Genomic DNA, 27880 nt, shown 5'->3' on the forward strand with positions numbered 1-27880 from the left:
GTACAGTAGGTGGCGGTAATACAACTCCTCGGTTGTAGTCTGCCGATTAACCTCAAAGAAGAAGTAGAAGAACTACCAACACGAAGACAAGAGGAAAGATGGCGTCGCTGAATGACAGATCAGTTTGGGATGAGGTGGAGGTTTGTTCCTTGAATTAACAGATTTGAATAAGTTCATCAATTTATTTTGATTACAACATCTATTATTTGAATATGATCGTAATTATGAAGTTAACATGTATCCAATAAACGAAAGAGCTTATACTGATGTCAGCTAGCATAGCTACAAGCTAACGTTAGCTAGCCTGTTAAATTGATGGGACAGTGACACAGGACATTTTCAAATTTTCTTTAACGTTAGCTTGGTCACATAAAACAAATGTTTTTCTTGGTATTTAGCCTGTTAACATAGTTAACACCTTTCTGGTCACTTAAAAACGTTGTTAGCTAGTAACTAACGTTACACACACTGAGACTCGTAAACATATCTGCAAGTTGTTAGCTAACGTTAGCCTGGCTATTTTGCTTGTCTTATTAGCCGCCAGCTAGTTAGCTTATAGCCAGGAGTCATGATTACTGTATTTCTTTAACGATAGTAGCTAAATAGCTACGTTGTATCATAACATTACAATTTTGTTTGTCAACAAAAGGATGGGATCGGCGAAGAAGTCCTCAAAATGTCCACCGAAGAGATCGTTCAGCGGACACGTCTTCTGGACAGTGAAATAAAGGTAGATAGCTAACTAGTTATTTTAGCTGCTATTGGTGTATCAGATGGCCCTAACTATTCTCTATTTTTTTCAGCTTCTTATCTGTTATGTCTCCACCATATACTTGACCCTTCCAATTTTTAAATGATGATATGAAAATTATGAATAAGTTGCCTAGGTCTGTCTATACATTCAATTGGACTTATGTTGTAGATCATGAAGAGTGAGGTATTGAGGGTAACCCATGAGCTGCAGGCCATGAAGGACAAAATCAAAGAAAACACAGAGAAGATCAAAGTGAACAAGACCCTGCCGTACCTGGTCTCCAATGTCATCGAGGTAGGAGCATGAAGAAATGTGTACACTTTCGTCTCAGTGCCAAATTGTTTTATTGTATTGAACAGTTTAGTATCAAAAGCGCAATTGTTGTGAAGCTCACTTTTGTGATGGGTGTAGAGCTAATTGTCCGTTTATGACCATACAACAGTGTCTGGATCATCACAGGTTAGGTTTGAGATGTCTTAAAACTGTCTTGCAGCTTCTGGATGTGGACCCAAATGACCAGGAGGAGGATGGAGCAAACATTGATCTAGATTCCCAGAGGAAGGGCAAATGCGCTGTCATCAAAACATCTACAAGACAGGTAAGTAACAACTAGGAATATGTCCAATCCAGTGTTTTCTGCAGCAGTCATTTAGCCGTGGCGGTGTGCACCAACAAAATCATTGCCGCCACACCAACAAAATATGGAACATTAAAAAATATTTATTCCAAGGAGCACTTTGAAGATGCTGGAACAGTCCACATTTACTTTTCCTCTGCAAACAAACAAGTAATGAATAGAAATGTCTGACAACCCCATAATAGAATAGTTTATCCATTTACCTAGTTGGCTTGTTTTTTGTTCTATGCGAGATTAATAATCCTTTTGAGGTGCATTCAAATTACAGGTGCCATAGGGAGGGGGAATTCCCAAAATTGAATATAGGCTGTGAAAATAGGTTTTATTTAGTTGGCTAATAAAACTTTTACCAGCCACACCGGTTTATACTTTATATGGCCTGCGTATGGTATAATGAACTAATGCCTGAATTAATGTAATAATGAACTGAATTATCTAAACCAATAGGCCTACCTGCTTACATCCATCTACTGTGATGTCCTTCCAAACTGGGGATTTCACTCGTGCAGCACCATTTCCACTATATTTTTGTAGTCTTCCCTTATCGTAACTGTTATTTTTATTTCTCCGCTTAGGCCTACGTTAGCCATTTTCGCGTGAGCTAGGCTATCCAGGGAAAGTAAACTTGGCAAAGTTTTGTATTATCACGCAGAGAGAGGGAACGTTTTAGCACAACACAAATAAGGGACAGTTCCCGGCTCCACACTCAATGCATGTGTGGCTGGTAGCCTTATGTCTGGCTTTCCCGCTCACAGAATGGAATTCGCAACACAATAAACTCCTGGGTTTTTAAAATGTGTATTATCTTGATTTAAAATGTTTCCGACCATCATTTAATTGTTCTGAACTGTGAGCCGACCCATGGGGTGGAAAGAATGTGGGTATCCGACCTGATGCTCGACTACTAATGATTAGCCCAATAGGGTAAATGCAGAAAGGAAACCCCATTCTTCAGCCTATTTATTTATATCCACTATGCTGCATCAGTTGGGCTACAGGTGATAATATATCAAAAAAATTGTAATTTTACCAATATGTTATTTTTTTGTCATTTCTGGAGGTTTAAATTATATTTTAGATGGTGTCATCAATTTTATTTTCATTCCTTTTGGACTAAAATGGACTAAAAAATGTTAATGTCACCAGAACAAAATAAAATAAATCAGCCCCTCTGTGACATTTTCCCCACACCACTACCAATTCTCCCAGAGGAAACACTGGTCTGATCTCCTCCCAAGTTCAACTGCATTTTGATCAATACTTTTCCTGTGTCATTCTTAGTAAATTAAAACAGTTATTAATAGGAGTTATTCAGCAGTTGTAGTTGACAGCGGTTGCCCCTTTTGTGCTCTTGCAGACATACTTCCTCCCGGTCATTGGCTTGGTGGATGCAGAGAAGCTGAAGCCGGGAGACCTCGTGGTAAACCCCTTATGTTCACTTGAGTGTCCTTGAATAGCAGCTCCCTCTGCTCAACAAGCTATGGATTTATTTTTTGTTTGTGCTTGAGTGTCACTTTTTCTCTTTCCCTGTGGTGATGACCAGGGGGTAAACAAGGACTCATACTTGATCCTGGAAACCCTGCCCACGGAGTATGACTCCAGAGTCAAAGCCATGGAGGTGGACGAGCGCCCCACTGAACAGTACAGTGACATTGGTGGATTAGACAAACAGATCCAGGAGGTCCGATATTATCATTTGTATCTTATCTCTTTAGACACTCGTATGTGAATGTAATTGCAGTTTTAACAACATGTGATGCTATTCTTTTGACTTTCAGCTGGTGGAAGCAATTGTTCTGCCCATGAACCACAAGGAGAAGTTTGAGAACCTGGGTATTCAGCCACCTAAGGGGGTTTTGATGTATGGCCCCCCAGGCACAGGGAAAACCCTACTGGCTAGGGCCTGTGCTGCCCAGACCAAGGTAAAACAAAACATTGACCTTATGGCTTGTATTTTAGCAAGGGGTTATTTGTTTGTGCAGGAGTGTCAACTCCTTTTATGTTTTGGGTAAAATTGTGTAGACAGGCAGAGTTTTATTTATTTATCTTTCATCCTACTACAGGCCACATTTCTCAAGCTGGCTGGCCCACAGCTGGTCCAGATGTTCATTGGTGATGGTGCCAAGCTTGTCCGAGACGCCTTTGCCCTGGCCAAGGAGAAGGCCCCCTCCATCATCTTCATAGATGAGCTAGACGCCATTGGAACCAAACGGTAAGTGGTGCAGTTAAACTGTATGATTCCTACACACTGTAAACCAGCTACCGATGATAAGTTTCACAGTTGCTTTCTATAGCTGTTTTAATAGCATCGACACAAGCCTCTGATCCCTTTTGATTTCTCCAGGTTTGACAGTGAGAAAGCAGGTGACAGGGAGGTTCAGAGAACTATGCTTGAGCTCCTCAACCAGCTGGATGGGTTCCAGCCCAACATGCAAGTTAAGGTATTACTCAGTTCTTTAAAAACAAATCTTTTCTTCTTAGTGATCCCTTCCCGCTCGAATCCCAGTAACGGGATTGATTAGACAACATCCAGTGAAATTGCAGCGCGCCAAATTCAAAAACAGAAATACTCATAATAAAAATTCACAAAACATACATGTGTAACACATCAAAATAAAGCTTAACTTCTTGTTAATCCAGCCGCAGTGTCAGATTTCAAAAAAGCTTTATGGCGAAAGCAGACCATGCGATTATCTGAGGACAGCGCCCCGCATACCAACACATGAAAACATATATAAACACACATATTTCAACCAGGCAGGTGCTACACAAAAGTCAGAAATAACGATATAATTCATGCCTTACCTTTGAAGATCTTCTTCTGTTAGCACTCAAATGTCCCAGAAACATCACAAATGGTCCTTTTTGTTTGATAAATTCCTTCTTTATATCCCCAAAATGTCAATTTATTTGGCGCGTTTGATTCAGAAAATACACCGGTTCCAACTCGCCCAACATGACTACAAAGTATCTAATAAGTTACCTGTAAACTTGGTCCAAACATTTCAAACAACTTTCCTAATCCAACCATAGGTATCCTAAAGCATAAATAATCGCTAAAACTTAAGACGGGATAAACTGTGTTCAATACCGGATGAAAACAAAGTGAAGCGCGTTCCAGGTCACGCGCACCAAAATACTTGAGTCCACCTGGAGTGACACATGGAAAGAACAGGGCTACTTCTTAATTTCTCAAAAGAAAAACATCAACCAATTTCTAAAGACTGTTGACATCTAGTGGAAGCCATAGGAACTGCAAGCAGATTCCTATTAAAAAGGGCTTACCATAGAAAACTAATGGAAAACAGATTGACCTCGAAACATTTTTTCCCCCTGGATGGATTGTGCTCAGGGTTTCGCCTGCCAAATCAGTTATGTTATACTCACAGACATTATTAAAACAGTTTTAGAAACTTCACAGAGTGTTTTCTATCCAAATCTACTAATAATATGCATATCCTAGCTTCTGGGCCTGAGTAGCAGGCAGTTTACTTTGGGCACGCTTTTCATCCGGACGTGAAAATACTGCCCCCTATCCCTAAAGTTTTAATCAGCTGTACTTGAGGTACCCAAGAGACCTGGTACCTAAGGATAACTGGATGTTTCACTATGCTATGAGGAGGCCCTGTATTGTTAGCCCGGCTGACGTGACTCAGAGCGCAGGGAGAGCTGTGACGTACTGGTCTGGATAGGAGACCGTTGTAAATGCATTATCGATTGGTTCTCTTCGCTGAATTTGTGCAGTGCGAACACTCCAAAGGAACTCAGACCCCTCAAGAACCCCTGAAGTGAACCGAACTGAGAACATCTCGAGGGGTTCAATTCAGTTTGCTTGAATTCCGCGGTCTATTTTTATTTTTTGGGGTACTGTGAACACAAAGCACCATTTCCCGTGCCATAAACCCTCACATTGGTGCCACAAAAGAGAGATGATGTGCAGGTTTGTGGAAAAAACGTTTGCTGTTTTTGGATATTGATTAGCGATTATGAATGCATAGACATTACAAAATATGTTTTATACTGACTCGATGTTCAGATTATTTGTTTGCAATATGTTCTCTTTAGACTAGAGGTCTTTACAGGTCCAACAGACCCCAAACCCAGAGAGGGTCTGGGTTCTAAATTCCGACTTTTGTCTCGGATCAGGGTAGGATCTGATATAATTTCTACGGGTCTTGGGTATGTGTAATTAAAATTGATTTACCAACTGGACCCGATTGGACCCGTCCTCTGTTAATTTATTGTTTGTGTGATGAGAACTGCGTGAGCTTATGTCAACAAATTGCAACTCAATAAAACGTATAGCTTATGTCCAGCTGAAACTGATTCCAGCTGCTCACCTCACAGGCTCCTGCTACTGAGGAGAGAGTTTAAAAGGAGCTGTGGACGGCTACTGTTGATTGTGAAGATGGGAGTTCTTCTTCATTGAAGTAAAATGAAAGTTAGAGGAAAAAGAGTACAGTGAAAAGAAGCTGACAAATGTTTATATTGTAGTGGACAAAGATTGTTGGCGGGGCCAAATGGATTGTGTGCGACTCACAATTCAAGTTTGATACAATTTTATACCTGTCATTTATGTATTTTTGAATTTATTATAAATTGTTTCGTCATTAATAATTATTTTAAGCTTGTTGTAAAAGAAATAGCATTAGCCTATTACTGTCGTTCGGTATTGCCTTTGTTGATAATAGGTGCAATATATGCCGAGCTCGTTAAACTTTTTTTTCCTTTTTTTTCTGTTGAGACATTTTCATTAGGCAAATTAAATTCCAGCTGTAATGTTTGCCATAATATAATTCTGGTACTAAAAGCATGAAAAGGATAAACCAAAGAGGGCAAAATGTAATTTAATGCCGCAATATAATATAACCTGTTCGTGTTTTCCCTATAAACAATGACTTGACTTTTATTACCCTAATAAAGCTAAGCAACTTTTTGTGAAGGTATGGTTATTATTAGGCTTAGCTTACTGCAGGCCTATGAAGGCAGTGCGCACTGGCACTCCCAACAGTTTTATGCCTACCAGAGTTACTCCAACTATATAATGCTTATCTTCATTTAGAATATTCGGATTGAAAATTAACGAATTAGCCTCCTGTACACCCGTATCTATTTAGCAGTAGTAGCCTATCTGACTAGTGTAAAGAAGTCGGTTTCGTCTATCTTTCTCTGGGGCTATGCCTAAGCTTTGCTCCCTTAATATAAATATATATATATACACACACACAGACACACACACACACACTGCTCAAAAAAGTAAAGGGAACACTAAAATAACACATCCTAGATCTGAATTAATGAAATATTCTTATTAAATACTTTTTTCTTTATATAGTTGAATGTAATGACAACAAAATCACACAAATTATCAATGGAAATCAAATTGATCAACCCATGGAGGTCTGGATTTGGAGTCACACTCAAAATTCAAGTGGAAAACCACACTACAGGCTGATCCAACTTTGATGTAATGTCCTTAAAACAAGTCAAAAATGAGGTTCAGTAGTGTGTGTGGCCTCTACGTGCCTGTATGACCTCCCTACAACACCTGGGCATGCTCCTGATGAGGTGGCGGATGGTCTCCTGAGGGATCTCCTACCAGACCTGGACTAAAGCATCCGCCAACTCCTGGACAGTCTGTGGTGCAACGTGGTGTTGGTGGATGGAGCGAGACATGATGTCCCAGATGTGCTCAATTGGATTCAGGTCTGGGGAACGGGCGGGCCAGTCCATAGCATCAATGCCATCCTCTTGCAGGAACTGTTGACACACTCCAGCCACATGAGGTCTAGCATTGTCTTGCATTAGGAGGAACCCAGAGCCAACCGTACCAGCATATGGTCTCACAAGGGGTCTGAGGATCTCATCTCGGTACCTAATGGCAGTCAGGCTACCTCTGGCGAGCACATGGAGGGCTGTGCGGCCCCCCAAAGAAATGCCACCCCACACCATGACTGACCCACCGCCAAACCGGTCATGCTGGAGGATGTTGCAGGCAGCAGAACGTTCTCCACGGCGTCTCCAGACTCTGTCACGTCTGTCACATGCGGTCAGTGTGAACCTGCTTTCATCTGTGAAGAGCACAGGGCGCCAGTGGCGAATTTGCCAGTCTTGGTGTTCTCTGGCAAATGCCAAACGTCCTGCACGGTGTTGGGCTGTAAGCACAACCCCCACCTGTGGACGTCGGGCCCTCATACCACCCTCATGGAGTCTGTTTCTGACTGTTTGAGCAGACACATGCACATTTGTGGCCTGCTGGAGGTCATTCGGCAGGGCTCTGGCAGTGCTCCTCCTTGCACAAAGGCGGAGGTAGCGGTCCTGCTGCTGGGTTGTTGCCCTCCTACGGCCTCCTCCATGTCTCCTGATGTACTGGCCTGTCTCCTGGTAGCGCCTCCATGCTCTGGACACTACGCTGACAGACACAGCAAACCTTCTTGCCACAGCTCGCATTGATGTGCCATCCTGGATGAGCTGCACTACCTGAGCCACTTGTGTGGGTTGTAGACTCCGTCTCATGCTACCACTAGAGTGAAAGCACCGCCAGCATTCAAAAGTGACCAAACATCAGCCAGGAAGCATAGGAACTGAGAAGTGGTCTGTGGTCACCACCTGCAGAACCACTCCTTTATTGGGGGTGTCTTGCTAATTGCATATAATTTCCACCTGTTGTCTATTCCATTTGCACAACAGCATGTGAAATTTATTGTCAATCAGTGTTGCTTCCTAAGTGGACAGTTTGATTTCACAGAAGTGTGATTGACATTGTGTTGTTTAAGTGTTCCCCTATTTTTTTTAGCAGTGGACGCCTATATGCATGCAATGCCCAGATGCATTTGGAGCTCAAATCTCCAACAGCTAAACCCGTGAGGTAGATAATTATTGTTTTAGGAAAAAATAGTATTTAAAATGCGTAACATCGAAACACAATTAATAGTTTTATAGTCATTTGTTATTGGAGGTTTATAAGTCATCTAACTAGATAATTTGGCCAATACCACTTGTTTATTGATGGGGCTGGCAGCGACCAGTTGGAGGTTTCTTTCTCTTTCTACTCTCAGATCTGAACGGTCTCTCAGATCCAAACCAGCACTGGTCTGTTTGCCCTGGTCCTTTTCGGAACAGGTCAGACTGTTCTCGGGTCCATTCGGAACAGTTCTCTGTTTAAAAACACATCGGGTCGGGTGGGAAAGCCACAGATCCATTTCGGAATGGGTCCTGTTTTTTATACCAGTGAAGACCTACTTTAGACTGAGTTTCATAAGCTGTTTATTCGATTGTGGGGTTTGAATAGTGAGAAGACAACACAGGGTACAAAGTCCAGGCTAGTTAATAAAGGGGCAGTAGCCTACATCGGGTGTACAATTTTCAATTACAGCGTTATTTAATCTGCAGTTTTTATTCTACCAATAATATTGACATGTTGATTACAATATTATATTATCTTCTAGCTGTACGATAAAGTTCTGATGGAATGGCTGGTTCTGCACTTTGTAAAAACAGAGTGCATTGAGTGGGACGACAAAATAGGTGAAGTGAACTGGCAAAAAAGTTGAGTCCTCGTGCAAGGGCAGTGTGAATACAAAGTTCATTTTAAAGAGGACTGAGATCGGTTATTTTAAACACCCTCAAATGTTTTAATTTTGCCCGGGATGAGACTTCTCATTGTTTGGATTTGAAAATCCAACAGTTGTAATGGAAGGGGGTGGCGACCAGGGGCTGTGTTTGATTGGTAAAAGCACAGCCCCCTTCGTTATCGACGTATCGTGCTGACATCGTCTTTCCAGACTACTATATTGTACACTGACGCCTTGACTTTCTGATCTTCTGCCAGGTTATCGCTGCCACGAACAGGGTGGATATCCTAGATCCCGCACTGCTGCGTTCTGGACGTCTGGACCGTAAGATTGAGTTCCCAATGCCTAATGAGGAAGCACGAGCCCGCATCATGCAGATTCACTCACGCAAGATGAACGTCAGGTTTGGACCAATCCGCTATGCTTCATCAGCCAAATTGATATGATTTATAATTAAATATACTTGAGCTCAACTCTGACTGGTCTTCCCACAGCCCTGATGTCAACTACGAGGAGCTGGCCAGGTGCACTGATGATTTCAATGGCGCCCAGTGCAAAGCAGTGTGTGTGGAGGCGGTGAGTCATACTAAACATGCACAAATTTGTGAAAGAACCAGCACAATAACTAAAAGTTACGTGGTTTCCTTTCAGTGACTTAATTTGCCCATTTTCTTTAAAAAAAAAAGACCTAGATGCATTTAGGAACAAACATGGATTTAACTTTCTTTCTCTTCCAGGGTATGATCGCCCTTCGCAGGGGGGCAACTGAGCTCAATCATGAGGACTACATGGAAGGCATCTTAGAAGTACAGGCCAAGAAAAAGGCCAACCTGCAGTACTACGCCTAAGGCCCTGGAGCTTCAGGGGAAGGGTGCATGTGATACTCTCCAGATGTGTCCAAAACATGAACCAATCTCTGTACTGTTAGTGTGCAACATTGTCACTTCTCTCTCGTGTGAGACCTGTTTTGGCTTGTTTATGGTCCATGAAAGAATAAAGGCTTTACATTTGCCCTTTGGCTGGATGGAAAAGATATCTCTGCATTTTATTTCAGATGTTCCCATTTGGGGAAGTCAAAAAAAAGTATCTTTATTTGAATCAGTCAATGAGTTAATACAAGCACCTGACTGCTTCGACAAGGCGATGACATTTGTCAGCTCAGTGTGGCCCAAAGTTACCACGCATCCCTTTGAAGTTGTAGCATGATCACGTGAATAACAAATCCCTTTGAATTAAACATTACATGCACATTTTCAATAAAACTTCCATCTTAAACTCAACAAGGAGAGCCTCCATTCCAGATATTCTGAAACATTGTATATATTGGCAATAGGTGACATAAGATTCAGTCTCCCATCACAGAAAGGAACTGGGCAATCTGGTTTGTTCCTGGATTTAGGTGAAACGGCTCCATTTAATTAACCTGCAGTACAGTTTTACAAATGTCTATTAAAAGGAAGCTCTTCACATTTCCAATCAAAGCAGTTTTATCTTTACTTGATGACAGGTAAAAAAAAAAAAAAGTATAGTAAACAAGTGCATACAAAGGATTAGATGCCAGCGATCCACCCCCATTCAGGCAATGTCAATTTATATAATTACAATTAGATTCTATGCAGGTAGTTCAAGACTTCAAAAAAATCTCTTCTGGTCGATTGCATACGTCTTACCCACAGGCAGCTTCCGGAAAAATAAACTGTTGCCTCTGCTCATGTTTCCCTATAAATAGAGGAAAGACGAAACAGGCACAAATTATCATTCACCAACTTAGAAACACTTAACCAAGGATCTTGTTCTTTGTGTAGCATTAACATTTTGAAAGCAGCAACCTACCTCTAGGCTCAGGTGCCTCCAGCAGTCCACCCAGGTTGGATAAATAGAAGCATAGGGAGGGAGACCGCCAGCCAGCCTGTAAAAGACAGGAGTGCTTATGTGGAAAGCCAGCCTTAGTTTTTAAAGGTCAATGGTCTCAAGCAAGAATTTTGCTAGGACTGTCAGGGTGGTCTGAGTGAGGGATCTATTTAGACAAACCTAATGAGAGAGATATGTAACCTGAAAACTAGCTGTCATTGGCAGAGAGGTTTGAAACTGGATGGGCGATCTGGCCAAAAAGTTAAATAAGCTTTGTTGTACAATTAAATCATACACTGCATTTCGAACAGTCAACAATAATTAAATGAATTCAGGGCTTGTGAAATGCTAAAATAAGCCTTCCATAACCATAGACCCACTAATAATATAATCTAGTTCAACCTGCTTTTTTAAAATAATTACAGATCTGGTGTTCAACTGAGTATTAAAATGCCCTTTTTGTTAATTTAACCAGAACCACACATAATGCACATTCACTAATGACTAACATCTTGTAGCAGGCTTGCGAGACAATTAACACAGGTCTCAATTAGAGGTTGAACGATTAATTAGGGCCGATTTCAAGTTTGCAAAACATTCAGTAATCTGCATTTTTGGACACCGATTATGGCCGATTACATTGCACACCACGAGGAGACTGCGTGGCAGGCTGACTACCGGTTATGCGAGTGCAGCAAGGAGCTAAGGTGCTAGCTAGCATTAAACTTATCTTAATGATATTACTAGCTTGTCCTGCGTTGCATATAATCGATGCGGTGCCTGTTAATTTATCATTGAATCACAACCTACTTTGCCAAACGGGTGATTTAACAAGCACATTCGCGAAAAAAAAGCTGCCGTTGCACCTATGTGTACCTAACCATAAACATCAATGCCTTTCCTAAAATCAATACAAAACCTGCATATTTAGTTACCGTTTCCTGCTAACATGAATTTATTTTAACTAGGCAAATTGTGTCACTTCTCTTGCGTTCTGTGCAAGCAAAGTCAGGGTATATGCAGCAGTTTGGACCGCCTGGCTCGTTGCAAACTGTGCGAAGACCATTTCTTCCTAACAAAGACCGTAATTACTCAATTCTGCCAAAACAGGCTGAAATATCAGGTGTTCTTTTCCACCAGTTCGTACACTAAAATGGCATAATTCTTCACAGTATTATTCCAACCTCAATGTGGAAAAATATATCAAACACTGGGCCTTTAAACCAGCAACGTTTTGTTTAAGACGGGTTAAGATCCAAATGTGTACCTGCACAGAACTAGTTCAGGAAAAACAATTAGGAAAAAAAAGGCTTACTCAAATGGCATGAAAACCGATGATGCAAACGCACGCATTGCAACTTGACATCTGTCAAAGCGTTCTACATTTTGTAAATAAACTAAAACCAAAAAGATTAAAAACATCCAAACACAGCTACTTACCCGCAGTCATTGACAGCCATGAGGTTTGACACCAAAACAAAGGGGTATGTGAGCATACTGGCGAAGAACTGGAACACAAGAGGGTGAAATTACAGAACTAAAACAGTCCAACAAAATTGACAGAACATGAACCACCAAAGCAATACATTAACATTTTAGTCATTTAGTAGACGCTCTTATAAAGAACGACTTACTGTAGTGAGTGCATACATTTATTTAATTAATTATGTACTGATCCCCCGTGGGAAGTGAACTCACAACCCTGGCAATCGCCATGTTCCATTAACAGCCACACTGGACTCCAATAAAAATCCCATCAACTGTTTATTATTTAAAACATGTTTTACACTTACCCCAGTCACAGCCTGAGAGCAGTTCTTTATTTCTCCTGTGTGACTCATCTGTGAGAAAAGGATGAAAAAAATAAAAATGTCATAATTCACATACCCATGCATTCTACACTGACATACAAATGCACTTCAGTACAGGGTATTTTTTTTATGTGAGGGCCACATCTACTAGGCCCAATGCAGCCAAAAACGTGATTTTTCTACGTTAAAAAAATATACATAGAATACCAAACTATGAGGTTGGAATAATACTGTGAAAATGATGCCCTTTTATTTTAGTGTAAGAGCAATTTGAAAAGGCCACCTGAATGGTGTTTTGGGCTGCCTGGTGACGTCACCAGGTGGTAAATTAGTTAGACCAATAACGAGTTCCAAACCTTTCAGCCAATAACGGATAGTTTTCAGTTTCCCACTCAGGCCACTCCTAGACAGTCCTAGCAAATCTGTTGCTTGAGAAAATGCTCTTTGCTAAGAAGCTATTTGCTAAGAAGCTTAGGTACTTAATTGTTACCCAGAAGCAATTTGAGATGGAGATAAAGACGGCCGCATTGGACCTGTAAACAAGTGGCAAAATCCCAAATCCATCTGACTTACTGAGTCATCAATGGCGTATGTGTTGATGAGGTGGGCAAGCATGTTGCAGATCCACAGAGAGAGCACGTCACCCAGCAAACGAGGAATAAGGCCCCTGCACGAGAGCACAGCTATTAGTCGGCGGTTAAGACGACAAGGAAAGAGAAGACATGGCACAGACATCCAGAGGAAACGGCATTCAGAAAACAAAACATTTGCAAGATTCTGGAGCAAGCATAAACCTACTTCTAAAAATAACTTTAAAAATATTGACTGAATTTACTGAGGTCAAATGTATTCTAGTAATTTAGCAAGTCAAGAGTAAAGGATGCCCTTGATGAGACATTGGTCATGTAGCCAAAGGGAGATCATACTTACGCAAAGAATCCCAGAACTCCTTCATTCTTGTAGACAGTGACGATGGAATCAAACACTCCACTGCAAGACAACAAGAAACATTTGTAATATTCAGTATTACATGGCTATAAATCATTTAAACACATATTGAATTTAGGTTAAGAGAAACTCACCTGTACTTGGTTTCTCTACCGATAAACTGGACCATGCATCTCAAGGTGATCACTTTGGTACAAACAGAAAATAACCATTAAGAACCCAGTATCCATGCAGTAGTCATTATCCTATGAGAAACCGCATTTAGGGCAAAGGATAACAAGACAAAAAGTTGCGACACAAACAGTACAATTACCATGGAAGGGGTGTGTGACGATCGTGGCACAGGAGCGGGCTATCATCTCTTTGGTTGTCTGTGGTAAAAGAAAAACAGAAAGAATGGTGATGCAGAATTTAGGAAGAAATGAGAATCCAACTTGGACAGCTTAAGCTGGGGATAAATCCCCTGACACCAAGAGCCATCTGCGCACCAGATATGAACTTACTTGCGTACGGTGAAAAAAAACAACACAGCCAAGCGATTAGACATGCTCAGATGATGTCCACGGCAATAAGCCACAACTCAATTTATAGATTACGGTCTGTTCAACCCACGTCTAACAGAACTGTGAAACAAATCTCAATATTGATTGGAACAAATTTGACACGCCCAAGATCAAAGGCAATAACATGCTAAAAAACAAACATCTGTCAAACCATCTGCTTTACGGGATAAATTAATACATACCTCATTCACAACATGCTGTAAAGATCCCTCTTCAGCTTTCTGACTGGTTCCAGACACCTAAAAAGGATTGTAAAACTGACCATAAATATCTACAACCTGCATTTAAAAAGATAAGTTTAATTTAATAAAATAAATAAGAGTCAATTATACAATTAACCCATAACCAGGCCAAAAATATTTACCTCATATTTGCCTGCATCCTGGCATCTCTGTAAAAGACAAGTGATTAGTTCAACAGGGATCCAGTTTCATAATGGTGTCGACACTTTGCCATCCAGAGCATTTGTCAGTTCATGAATTTAGAAACAAATAGCATTTGTCAAACTCACCATCCTAAAACAGTGAAAGGCCAATCCAGCTCAAGTCACAGAGTCAATTCCCAAGCCAGTATATAGCTTATTCTCTGACGAGCACGACTTTCCACACAGAATGTGATCACATTTAGGGATTGAGGCTAGACTACTGCTGAGGTCTGAAAACGGCAGATAACATTTATTTAGGCAGCTACACTAAGCCAGCGTGTCAGTTAGACCCACCTGCAAGACTCTGCTGTGTACGAGGGTGCCGATGGTCCCTGCACAGAGCCGGGGGGCTAGGCCATTAAAGAGACCTGCCTTGCCATCAATCTTTATGATGTGCTTCGCTAAAAGACAGAAATTACAGGATCAAAGAACAGACACATAGAAAATCAACACGTTCATTGGCCTGTCCGTACCATACAGTCTGACCAGTCTTATTTCCAGTTGCCTACTAGTTGGAGTTTAACGTCAAGTTTAAATCAATCACTATTAGTGATGTGCAGGTTGACCGATAACCCGCAGTCCCTGCAGTTATATCGGCAGGGTGGGCTGGTTTAGGGTCATGAAATAGTCTGGATGAAGCCCAGGTTGAAATAAGACCAAACAATACTTAAAAATGATATAAAATGTTTAACTCTTGAGCAATAATATCTAAAAAGGCAAAATATTTTTTCCTCCCTTCATTATTTTAAGCTATCTGGCGTTAGCTTGTAAGCCAATAAGCTTTGGGCCATAACTGTACACCCGCCAAATAGCCGACACGCCAATAGTCAAATGCTTTTACGAACAGGCAGAAAGAGTTAACGTGGATCCACGGAGGCAAAAAGGACAATGTCAGAGTTGAATTCAATAAGAGAAAAGCAAAATGGAGAGTTGAAAATGAAGAGAAGGGAGGGCCAGAAAAGTCAATGTTTGGGAAAGATTTGGCGAAGTGGTAAAAGAGGATAATATGTTGTGTGATATGACTGTGAGGTGTTATACTAAATTGGACAGTCAAGTCAGGGACTTCAAATAGACCTATTGCACATCAAGGGAACTGTAGCCTACTGTTCTGATGGGTTAAATGAAAACTGAAATCTGGACACTGACTGTAGGTCTATAACCTCTCACATAGCCTTAATATTAACTCCTGCAGAATTAATCATTTCTTGCAGTAAAATAATACACCAAACGTAGGACACATTTTGACTCCGAAATAGGAGTGGAGGAATTATTTCTTTCTTTCAGCATTTTGAGAGCATGCGAAAGCGCATTTAGATGCCGTCTGTAGAGATGCTATTGTTATCAGCATCATAAAAGCTGATCGTATTTCAACCAATATGCATCCATGGGGCGGCATGTAGCCTAGCGGTTAGAACGTTGGTCCAGTAACCGAAAGGTTGCTCGATCAAATCCCAGAGCTGACAAGGTAGAAATCTGTCGTTCTGCCCCTGAACAAGGCAGTTAACCCACTGTTCCTAGGACGTCATTGTAAATAAGAATTTGTCCTTAACCTGTTAGAGCTCTAGGGGCGCTATTTCATTTTTGGATAAAAAAACGTTCCCGTTTTAAGCGCGATATTTTGTCACGAAAAGATGCTCGACTATGCATATTCTTGACAGTTTTGGAAAGAAAACACTGAAGTTTCAGAATCTGCAAAGATTTTGTCTGTAAGTGCCCCAGAACTCATTCTACAGGCGAAACCAAGATGATGCAGCAACCAGGAATTAGCAGAATTTCTGAAGCTCTGTTTTCCATTGTCTCCTTATATGGCTGTGATTGCGCAAGGAATGAGCCTACACTTTCTGTCGTTCGCCCAAGGTCTTAGCAGCATTGTGACGTATTTGTAGGCATATCATTGGAAGATTGACCATAAGAGACTACATTTTCCAAGTGTCCGCCTGGTGTCCTGCGTCGAATTCGGTGCGCAATTGCCAGCTGCTTCTACTTTACCATTTGATTCAGGGGAGAAAGCATGTGTCCAAGAACGATGTATCAATGAAGAGATATGTGAAAAACACCTTGATGATTGATTCTAAACAACGTTTGCCATGTTTTCAGTCGATATTATGGAGTTAATTTGGAAAAAAGTTCGCGTTTTGAGGACTGAATTTTCAGATTTTTTTTGGTAGCCAAATGTGATGTATAAAACGGAGCTATTTCTAATACACAAGGAATCTTTTTGGAAAAACTGAGCATCTGCTATCTAACTGAGAGTATCCTCATTGAAAACATCAGAAGTTCTTCAAAGGTAAATGATTTTATTTGAAGGCTTTTATGTTTTTGTTAATGTTGCGTGCTGGATGCTAACGCTAATGCTAACGCTAAATGCTAACGCTAAATGCTAACGCTAGCTAGCTACTTTTACACAAATGATTGTTTTCCTATGGTTGAGAAGCATATTTTGAAAATCTGAGATGACAGTGTTGTTTACAAAAGGCTAAGCTTGAGAGATGGCATATTTATTTCATTTCATTTGCGATTTTCATAAATAGTTAACGTTGTGTTATGCTAATGAGCTTGCTGATAGATTTACACAATCCTGGATACAGGGGTTTTCATAGCTAAACGTGACGCAGAAAACGGAGCGATTTGTCCTAAACAAATAATCTTTCAGGAAAAACTGAACATTTGCTATCTGAGAGTCTCCTCATTGAAAACATCTGAAGTTCTTCAAAGGTAAATTATTTTATTTGAATGCTTTTCTGTTTTTTTGTGTAAATGTTGCCAGCTGAATGCTAATGCTAAATGCTACGTTAGCCATCAATACTATTACACAAATGCTTGTTTTGCAATGGTTGAGAAGCATATTTTGAAAATCTGAGATGACAGTGTTGTTAACAAAAGGCTAAGCTTGAGAGCTAGCATATTTATTTCATTTCATTTGCGATTTTCATGAATAGTTAACGTTGCGTTATGGTAATGAGCTTGAGTCTGTATTCACGATCCCGGATCCGGGATGGGGAGATCAGAAAGGTTAACGGACTTGCCTAGTTAAATAAAAGGTTCAATAAAATAAAAAATACGAAATCTTATTAGAAACATGAGTGATTTTCAGAACTTTCTATTTCTTTACAACCGGTCAAACAAATGGAATTTGGAAATTTTACTAAATGTTTCCTCTTTGTTTGTTATTTATTGCATTTTCTTCCCAGTCCCTAAATGTCTGCTCCACAAAAGAAGCAGGGATGACAGAAAAATTTAGATGTCAACCAGATTGCATTCTAACAATTTATGACGTTCTGGTGAGCAAGGGCTTATTTAGTCTTCTAGGACAATATAAGTGACAGAAGATAAGCTGCATGCATCTTAATTATAAGCACCAACATCCCCCTCCCCCCCCCCCCCCCCATGTCAAAAAATAGTTTGCCGTCTTACTGTAGTCTACAGTGCATTTTATATATTATGCTTGAGCCGAAAGTGTGTTCGGGGGCTCTGTATGGAGGTTGACACGCAATTGTGGAGCCTCCGGAGGCATGCGAGGCAAAATTGAGATCTGTACCAAAATGTTGTAACAACACGGAGGGCTCTGTATAGCTCTGGATTGACATGATTGGTTGATGGTAGGTGGGGGTGAAACAGAAACTCACTTCCTTGCGCTGCGCCATGAAGTGCAAGTAGTACACTACATGACCAAAAGTACGTAGACACCTGCTCGGCCAACATCTCATTGCACAATTATGTGCATTAATTTGGAGTTAGTCCCCCCTTTTCTGCTATAACAGCCTCCACTCTTCTGGGAAGACTTTCCACCAGATCTTGGAGCATTGCAGCGGGGACTTGCATTCATTCAGCCACAAGCGCATTAGTGAAGTTGGATATTGATCTGGGGCGATTAGGCCTGGCTCGCAGTCAGCTTTCCAATTCATCCCAAAGGTGTTTGATGGGGTTGAGGTCAGGGCTCTGTGCACTCCAGACAAGCTCTTCCGCAACAAACTCAAACCATTTCTGTAGGGAGCTCACTTTGTGCATGGGGGCATTGTCATGCTGAAACAGGAAAGGGCAACCGCCAAACTGTTGCCACAAAGTTAGAAGCACCGATTCATCTAAAATGGTATGCTGTAGCGTTAAGACATCCCTTCACTGGAAGGAACTAAGGGGCCTAGCCCAAACGATGAAACACAGGACCAGACTATCATTCCTCTAACAAACTTTACAATTGGCACTATACAGGTAGCCTTCTCCTGGCATTTGCTAAACCCAGATTTGTCCGTCGGACTGCCAGATGGTGAAGTGTGATTCATCACTCCAGAGAATGCATTTACACTGCTCCAGAGTCCAATGGCGGCGAGATTACAACACTCCAGCAGACGCATGGTGATCTTAGGTTTGTGAGCGTCTGCTCGGCCATGGCAACCCATTTCATGAAGCTCCCGACAAATAGTTCTTGTTCTGACGTTGCTTCCAGACGCAGTTTGAAACTTGGTAGTGAGTGTTGCAACCGAGGAAAGACTATTTTTACGCTCTTCAGCACTAGGGTGGTCCCGTTCTGTGAGCTTGTGTGGCCTACCACTTCGCAGCTGAGCCGTTGTTGCACCCTAGAAGTTTCCACTTCACTATAACAGCACTTACAGTTGACCGGGGAAGCTCTGGTAGGGCAGAAATTTGACTAACTGAATTGTTGGAAAGGTGGCATCTTATGACAGTACCATGTTGAAAGTCACTGAGCTCTTTAGTAGGGCCATTCTACTGCCAATGTTTGTCTATGGAGATTGCATGGCTGTGTGCTTGATGTTATATACTTGTCAGCAACGGGTGTGGCTGAAATAGCCGAATCCACTCATTTGAAGGGGTGTCCACATACTTTTGTTATTTATAGTGTATGAATGCCCCGACTTCTTTAGAAGCAGTATCCCCGTAAATGCTGCATGGCCAATGCAGACATTGGATTGACAATGCAGCGCATTTTAGGATCGGTTGGGGGCCTCAACCCATATAGTTGGGTGGATGGGTTATTAGCAATTGCAGGCGGGTATGGGAGAACAAACAGCTGACCCAAACACCACTAAATCACTAGTACCATCAAGGAACAATGACCGATTGAACCAGTCGAGCGTAATCTTAAATGAATGGTCTTAAATATTAGGTCTGCATAGCTGCGTCTGACTTTGGGATCAGAATTTACACGTGCTGCGCTAAACAAAAATAAGACTAGTCGTAGCTAAGCCAGGTGTAAGCATTGCACATTCATGAGATTTGATGATTGATAATGATGGTTGCTAGGCAGTGCACTTTACTAGGCGGTTATCATCCTCATGGCATGTTCCATCACTTCGCAAAGCCCACCACTATGCATGCAAGTTTTATTAACCACAACTGGAAGGATCAATCGATAATTACCTCGGAAATGAATATCACTGAATGATGAAAACACTGGAATAAAGTAGACTAATGCCATTAATTTGCTCTTCACTCAAGTAGTAGCCGAGGCTATATCCCAACTAAAAGCCCTGGGCAGAATCACATTGATTATCATGTAACTGAATCTCAGTCTGTATATTTTGTTATTTGATCTCTGGCTGGCAAATAAGTGGAGGTAGCAGCTCATCTATTAGTTTGCTAATATCTGCTCAGACACATTTAACATGCTATAATGTGGCATAAATCAAGTGTATTATCAGAGTTTCTAAACGCAGAGGCTCATCATTGCGAGACTTCTGGGAACGTTTGCGGAACAGACCAGGCCAGTGTTCAGGGATTGAAAGGTCAGAGAGAAGTGAAAATTCTTCCTTAGTAGTAAAATTTCCTCAATCTAAAAGACAGCCTAGATTCGAGAAAATGTCTTAGGTAGTTGAACATGCTATTACTTCAACCTAGTGAAAGTGACAAACTGACACGTTATCATTTTCGTCAAAAACAACTTCATATCGAAGGAGTGCCTTTGATAAGACGGCTTACACATGCACATTTCAGGTCGGGACGACCTTTAGACCTGATTACGTGTTTCTAGGCATAAGCTTAGCTAGCCAACATCGCCTACAAGTGCAGTCAAGGATTTCTAATGGAGAAGCAGTTTTAGCCTAGGGCTTGGCGGTATACCACGTTTTACGATATACCGGTATTGATGCATGGTTTGGGTTTTACTTTACCTTCTAAGAGTATTTGAATGTTTGGTTTGTTAAAATGTGATACGATGTGTGTAACGTCCATTTTTACAGTTTACTTCGCTACCCTCTCGCTCTATTGCCTTGTTTCCACAGGGACCTAGCCCCGACCGCTGTCAGCAAGGAGCACATTTGGTGTTCCTCTACCATGACACTTGTGTTCAGTCTTTGCATGGTCAATGCAGCACATAAAACAATGTTGTTCTTAATATAAATTCACTAGCGTTATATACAGTGGGGCAAAAAAGTATTTAGTCAGCCACCAATTGTGCAAGTTCTCCCACTTAAAGATGAGAGAGGACTGTAATTTTCATCATAGGTACACTTCAACTATGGCAGACAAAATGAAAAAAAAAAAAAAAAAAGAAATCCAGAAAATCACATTGTAGGATTTTTAATGAATTTATTTGCAAATTATGGTGGAAAATAAGTATTTGGTCAATAACAAAAGTTTCTCAATAATTTGTTATATACCCTTTGTTGGTAATGACAGAGGTCAAACGTTTTCTGTAAGTCTTCACAAGGTTTTCACACACTGTTGCTGGAATTTTGGCCCGTTCCTCCATGCAGATCTCCTCTAGAGCAGTGATGTTTTGGGGCTGTTGCTGGGCAACACAGACTTTCAACTCCCTCCAAAGATTGTCTATGGGGTTGAGATCTGGAGACTGGCTTCTTACAAAGCCCCTCCTTCGTTGCCCGGGCGGTGTGTTTGGGATTAGTGTCATGCTGAAAGACCCAGCCACGTTTCATCTTCAATGCCCTTGCTGATGGAAGGAGGTTTTCACTCAAAATCTCACGATACATGGCCCCATTCATTCCTTCCTTTACACAGATGAGTCGTCCTGGTCCCTTTGCAGAAAAACAGCCCCAGAGCATGATGTTTCCACCCCCATGCTTTACAGTAGGTATGGTGTTCTTTGGATGCAACTCAGCATTCTTTGTCCTCCAAACACGACGACTTGAGTTTACCAAAAAGTTATATTTTGGTTTCATCTGACATTCTCCCAATCTTCTTCTGGATCATCCAAATGCTCTCTAGCAAACTTCAGACGGGCCTGGACATGTACTGGCTTAAGCAGGGGGACACGTCTGACACTGCAGGATTTGAGTCCCTGGCGGCGTAGTGTGTTACCGATGGTAGGCTTGTTACTTTGGTCCCAGCTCTCTGCAGGTCATTCACTAGGTCCCCCCGTGAGGTTCTGGGATTTTTGCTCACCGTTCTTGTGATCATTTTGACCCCACGGGGTGAGATCTTGCGTGGAGCCCCGGATCGAGGGAGATTATCAGTGGTCTTATATGTCTTCCATTTCCTAATAATTGCTCCCACAGTTGATTTCTTCAAACCAAGCTGCTTACCCATTGCAGATTCAGTCTTCCCAGCCTGGTGCAGGTCTACAATTTTGTTTCTGGTGTCCTTTGACAGCTCTTTGGTCTTAGCCATAGTGGAGTTTGGAGTGTGACTAAGGTTGTGGACAGGTGTCTTTTATACCGATAACAAGTTCAAACAGGTGCCATTAATACAGGTAACGAGTGGAGGACAGAGGAGCCTCTTAAAGAAGAAATTACAGGTCTGTGAGAGCCAGAAATCTTGCTTGTTTGTAGGTGACCAAATACTTATTTTCCACCATCATTTGCAAATAAATTCATTAATCCTACAATGTGATTTTCTGGATTTTTTTTCTCATTTTGTCTGTCATAGTTGATGTGTACCTATGATAAATTACAGGCCTCAAGTGGGACAACTTGCACAATTGGTGGCTGACTAAATACTTTTTTGTCCCACTGTAATTACACTATTAGTTTGTGTTTCTTACATCTGCAACCAGCTAGTTTGTATTTTCTTAATAAATTGGGCTTAAATCTCATTAGCCGCTAATGCTAATCGCTAGCAAGCTAATAAAATGTACCGAGTCAGGGCAACCGTAACTAGCTATACAGCCTAATAATACCAGAGATGGTGTAGACCTACAGTACCAGTCAAAAGTTGACACCTACTCATTTAAGGTTATTTTTTTTTTTTTTACTATTTTTCAACATTGTAGAAAAATAGTGTAGACATCAAAACCATTTAATAACATATGGAATCATGTAGTAAAATTAAACAAATCAAATTATATTTTATATTTGAGATTCTTCAAAGTAGCCACCCTTTGCCTTGATGACAGCTTTGCACACTCTTGGCATTCTCTCAACCAGCTTCATGTGGCAGTCACCTGGAATGCATTACAATTAACAGGTGTGCAACCTGTTGTTAGCAAAACAATGTTTGCAAAATTAAGTAGTTAAGCGAAAACTTTCAATGTAGCCAAAGATTAGTGTCCCCTAATAAAAACACTTGTCAACACGTCGGTTCCTTTAATATTTATTTTTAAATTTAACCTTCATTTAACAAGGTAAGTCAGTTATGAACAAATTCTTATTTACAGTGACAGAATGTTTTTATTTATTTAACTAGGAAAGTCAATTAAGAACAACATTTTATTTTCAATGGAAGCCTACCGGGGAAGTGGGTTAACTGCCTTGTTCAGGGGCAGAACGACAGATTTTTAACCTTGTCAGCTCGGAATTCAATCCAGCAACCTTTCGGTTACTGGCCCAACACTGTAACCACAAGGCTACTTGCCACTATTTGGTAATAGACCAAGTCCATATTATGACAAGAACAGCTCAAATAAGCAAAGAGAAACGACAGTCCATCACAGTCCAAGACATGAAGGTCAGTCAATACAGAAAATGTAAAGAACTTTGAAAATATCTTCATGTGCAATCGCTATAAACCATCAAGTGCTATGATGAAACTGGCTCTCATGAGGACCGCCACAGGAAAGGAAGACCCAAAGGATAAGTTCATTAGTTAACTGTACCACAGATTGCAGCCCAAATAAATGGTTCAGAGTTCAGTAACAGACATCTCAACATCAACTGTTCAGAGGAGGCTTGAATCAGACCTTCATGGTCGAATTGCTGCAAAGAAACCACGACTAATGGACCAACAAGAAGAGACTTGCTTGGGCCAAGAAACACGAGTAATGGACATTAGACCGGTGGAAATCTGTCCTTTGGTCTGATAAGTCCAAATTTGAAGCATGGAGGAGCAGGTGTGAAGGTGTGGGGGCGCTTTGCTGGTGACACTGGTTGATTTATTTAGACATCAAGGCACACTTAACCAGCATGGCTACCACAGCATTCTGCAGCAATACGCCATCCCATCAGGTTGGCGCTTAGTGGGACTACCATTTGTTTCTTCACAGGACAATGACCCACAACACACCTCCAGGATGTGTAAGGGCTATTTGACCAAGAAGGAGAGTGATGGAGTGCTGCATCAGATGACCTGGCCTCCACAATATCCTGACCTCAACCCAATTGAGATGGTTTGGGATGAGTTGGACCGCAGAGTGAAGTAAAAGCAGCCAACAAGTGCTCAGCATGTGGGAACTCCTTCAAGACTGTTGGAAAAGCATTCCTCATGAAGCTGGTTGAGAGAATGCCAAGAGTGTGCCAAGCTGTCATCAAGGCAAAGTGTGGCTACTTTGAAGAAAATATTTTTTGTGGTTATGACATGATTCCATGTGTTATTTCATAGTTTTGATTTCTTCACTATTATTCTACAATGTAGAAAATAGTATAAATAAAGAAAAACCCTTGAATGAGTAGGTCTCCAAACTTTTGACTGGTACTGTACATCTGCATGTTTTTTTGTGAAGCAGTAGCTTCTAAATCAAAGAGGAATACGCAAAGCAACAATATGTAAGCAAAATTAAGTAGTTAAGCGAGAACATTCAATGTAGCCAAAGATTAGTGTCCCCTAGGAAACACTTGTCAACACGTCTGTTCCTTTAATATTTATTTTTAAAATGTAACCTTAATTTAACTAGGTATGTCAGTTATGAGCAAATTCTTATTTACAGTGACGGCCTACCAAAAGGCAAATGGCCTCCTGCGGGGACGGGGGCTAGGATTAAAAGTAAATATAGGACAAAACACACATCGACAAGAGAGACAACACTACATAAAGAGAGACCTAAGACAACATAGCAAGGCAGCAACACATGACAACACAGCACGGTAGCAACACAAAACACGGTACAAACATTATTGGGAACAGACAACAGCACAAAGGACAGGAAGGTAGAGACAACAATACATCACACAAAGCAGCCACAACTGTCAGTAAGTGTCCATGATTTAGTATTTGAATGAAGAGATAAAACTGTCCGGTTTGAGTGTTTGTATCCTGTATTTGTTGTTATATCAAACATAGAATATAATTGTGGGCACTTTGAATACTAAGTATAGAATTGTAATAATCATTCAATTTCCATGACTGTTTTACTCTAAATCACAAGTCAAATCGCAATTGCAACATTTGGTTAAAAATAAGGCCTAAATTGTTTGCACATATAGTGCAGCCCTATGTGGCACTGTGGAAATTATCTCAAATGAGTGCAGGAAATGCAGAACCTCTACGTGATCGGTGTCCCTCCACCGGGACGGTTGGGCTAACGTAGTTGAGCTAACGTAGGCTAATGCGATTAGCAAGAGGTTGTAAGTAACAAGAACGTTTCCCAGGACATAGACATATCTGATATGGACAGAAAGCTTAAATTATTGTTGATTTAACTGCACTGTCCAATTTACAGTAGCCATTACAGTGAAATACCATGCTATTGTTTGAAGAGAGTGCACAGTTATGAACTTGAAAATGTATTAATAAACCAATTAGGCACATTTGGTAGTATTGATTTAACATGTTTTTTTTTTTTTACCCCCTTTTCTCCCCAATTTCGTGGTATCCAATTGTTAGTAGTTACTATCTTGTCTCATCGCTACAACTCCCGTACGGGCTCGGGAGAGACAAAGGTCGAAAGCCATGCGTCCCCCAAAACACAACCAAGCCGCACTGCTTCTTAACACAGCGCGCATCCAACCCGCACCAATGTGTCAGAGGAAACACTGTGCACCTGGCTAGCGTGCACTGCGCCCGCCACAGGAGTTGCTGGTGCGCGATGAGACAAGGATATCCTTACCGGCCAAACCTTCCCTACCCGGACGAAGCTAGGCCAATTGTGCATTGCCCCACAGACCTCTCGGTCACGGTCGGCTGCAACAGAGCCTGGGCTCGAACCCAGGGTCTTTGGTGGCACAGCTAGCACTGCAATGCAGTGCCCTAGACCACTCCATTGATATAACATTTTGAACCGAAATACAATGGTTCATTGAATCAGTCTAATAGTTTGCACATACACTACTGCCATCTAATGGACCAAATCTAAATTGCGCCTAACCTGGAATATTATATTTTGGCTTTTCCCTTGCATTTCAAAGTTGCATGTTTTTTTCTTTGTATTATCTTTTACCAGGTCTAATGTGTTATATTCTCCTACATTAATTTCACATTTCCACAAACTTCAAAGTCTATCCTTTCAAATAGTATCCAGAATATGCATTTCCTTGCTTCAGGTCTTAGGCTACAGGCAGTTAGACTTCTTTATGTAATTTTACCCATTGTAATCAATTAGAATGTAGGTGTTGCCACCGTAGGGTCAGTCACACACTACTCAAAGCAAATGTTGAACTTTTATTATTCACAAACATTTAAATACCATTATATGATATTTTGGCCATATCGCCCAGCCCTATCTTAATACTGTACTGTCTTTGGTATTATTTTGCTATTGAATCGCGCATAGGCACCTCGAAAAGCAGTTATGAAATATTAACATGAAACTCACATCCTATTGGGAAAAAAAGTATATCATTTTCTGTGCATATCATGAATTATAGTCGCAATTTAACGCCCTACGCCTGCTCCCCTACTAGGCGAAGCTCCAGGTGGGGTAGCCTGTAGTTACGACCCACTTACAACTAACTGGTGCAACCAGACCGATGCTAATTGAAAACTAGCTAGCCATTTTGCAAGTGGGTAGACTGGAATTTAGGTCTCACCATAGGCAAACAATCCAGGCAGCTGGTACACTTGTCTACCAAACAGGTTTCTTCCAAGGGAGGGAGGGAGAGGTTCATGGCCAACCTGAAAAGGAGTACATGAGCAATTGCCACTTATTAGGTAATGACATAATATATTGACGTGAACGCCAGTATAAGGCCAAGTGCTAGTCAATTCTAGTTAGGGCTAGTACCATTTCATACGCTAACTAGATTAACAATATGCAACATTTGTTTTACTTTCTTTGCAGACATTTGACACAGTACAATTGTAATCCATTTTATGATAACAGCGCACACAGTTATGATCCAGCGAAATACCCTGTCCTTTTATAACCTTAGCTAGCTAGTTCGCGTTACACGGGTGAGTGGGCCAAAGGGCGCCCATTGTGTCCTGAACGTTTAAAACGTGACTTAGCTAGTTACGTTAGCCAGTCGTTATTCTCATGGTATTTATAATGTCGCAGAAATTAACATGATAGCTGGCTAAATAGGGGCATATCTAGTTTGGAACTGTTTATCAAATGTTGGTAAAGGGTAGATTGTTTTGTTACATTTTAGCTAACCCTAACCTAATTCTCCCAACCGGTTACTTTGATTCTCATAACCTGATGCTTAAAGTACATTTTGACAAAAGATGTAAACCTTTTAGACATAACCGCTAAATAGAAATAATTGTATAACAAGGTAATTGTTTATCTGCGGCAAAATGTAGAAACCTACTTCCTTAGTCAGCTAACAAGCTAGCTTAGCTCTTCGACCTTTTCGTGACGTCTACCCCCTAGCTACTAATTTTAGCTAGTTATAAAAACATACTGATTGAAACGATAAGTTAACTGCTGTTTATGTAATATTTTACTGATATCAGCTTGAATTTATCGGCTGTGTGGAGTATGGAAAGTTCAACACCGGAATGTAACGTGAGTTCTATTTAGCTAGCTAGTCGTTACGGCTGTTGTGGCAGCTAACTACAGTAGCCTGTCAGTTACAGAAACGGTCGCGGAGTAAAGATAGCTGGATCAAAACACTCTGGTCAGTTATGTTTGTTTAATCACAATATATATCTTACCTGAACTAGAACTTTGATGTACATGAGGGGGTGGGAAAGGACCGTTAATCCTGACCCCAGAAGTACTTGGCCACACGTGTCCGCCATGTTGGAGCAAACTGACAGGATTCTTCTCCTCCCACCAGCCGGGAAGAGAAGAAGGAAGCTTCAGTAGGTTAGC

General features: G+C 41.1%; 2 protein-coding genes across 3 annotated transcripts; one reads left to right on the top strand and one right to left on the bottom strand.

The window, feature by feature from the left end:
• psmc3 (proteasome 26S subunit, ATPase 3) lies at positions 1–9998 on the top strand. 2 transcript variants are annotated; one of them, XM_021606998.2, is made up of 12 exons: positions 1–140; positions 650–730; positions 923–1048; positions 1248–1352; positions 2749–2811; positions 2935–3072; positions 3170–3313; positions 3455–3603; positions 3736–3832; positions 9223–9368; positions 9460–9541; positions 9703–9998. In XM_021606998.2, the coding sequence occupies exons 1-12, from the start codon at positions 99–101 to the stop codon at positions 9811–9813; spliced, it is 1284 nt and encodes a 427-aa protein (XP_021462673.1). In that variant the 5' UTR covers positions 1–98; the 3' UTR covers positions 9814–9998. The 2 variants fall into 2 exon arrangements, with proteins under 2 accessions (XP_021462673.1, XP_021462674.1); XM_021606999.2 differs by having other exon boundaries at positions 12–134.
• mtch2 (mitochondrial carrier homolog 2) lies at positions 9985–27880 on the bottom strand. The gene is made up of 13 exons (XM_021607000.2): positions 27721–27880; positions 26652–26736; positions 14857–14963; positions 14503–14529; positions 14321–14377; positions 13889–13946; positions 13710–13761; positions 13558–13617; positions 13201–13294; positions 12610–12657; positions 12257–12324; positions 10799–10874; positions 9985–10684 (listed from the first exon to the last, which is right to left on the bottom strand). Exons 1-13 carry the CDS (start codon positions 27805–27807, stop codon positions 10598–10600), a joined length of 906 nt encoding a protein of 301 aa, XP_021462675.1. The 5' UTR covers positions 27808–27880; the 3' UTR covers positions 9985–10597.

The sequence above is a fragment of the Oncorhynchus mykiss genome, chromosome 6 (assembly GCF_013265735.2).
Source record: "Oncorhynchus mykiss isolate Arlee chromosome 6, USDA_OmykA_1.1, whole genome shotgun sequence".
Taxonomy (NCBI): Eukaryota; Metazoa; Chordata; class Actinopteri; order Salmoniformes; family Salmonidae; genus Oncorhynchus; species Oncorhynchus mykiss.

What these genes read in the sequence shown, in the direction of transcription:
- psmc3 (XM_021606998.2), top strand. Translation starts at nt 99, where the DNA reads ATGGCGTCGCTGAATGACAGATCAGTTTGGGATGAGGTGGAG. An exon ending in TAGACAAACAGATCCAGGAG is followed by an intron (nt 3,073 to 3,169) that starts GTCCGATATTAT and finishes TTTGACTTTCAG; the next exon opens with CTGGTGGAAGCAATTGTTCT. An exon ending in AAGCAGTGTGTGTGGAGGCG is followed by an intron (nt 9,542 to 9,702) that starts GTGAGTCATACT and finishes TTTCTCTTCCAG; the next exon opens with GGTATGATCGCCCTTCGCAG.
- mtch2 (XM_021607000.2), bottom strand. Translation starts at nt 27,807, where the DNA reads ATGGCGGACACGTGTGGCCAAGTACTTCTGGGGTCAGGATTAACGGTC. An exon ending in AGGATGCAGGCAAATATGAG is followed by an intron (nt 14,378 to 14,502) that starts GTAAATATTTTT and finishes AATCCTTTTTAG; the next exon opens with GTGTCTGGAACCAGTCAGAA. An exon ending in GGAGTTCTGGGATTCTTTGC is followed by an intron (nt 13,295 to 13,557) that starts GTAAGTATGATC and finishes GCTCTCGTGCAG; the next exon opens with GGGCCTTATTCCTCGTTTGC.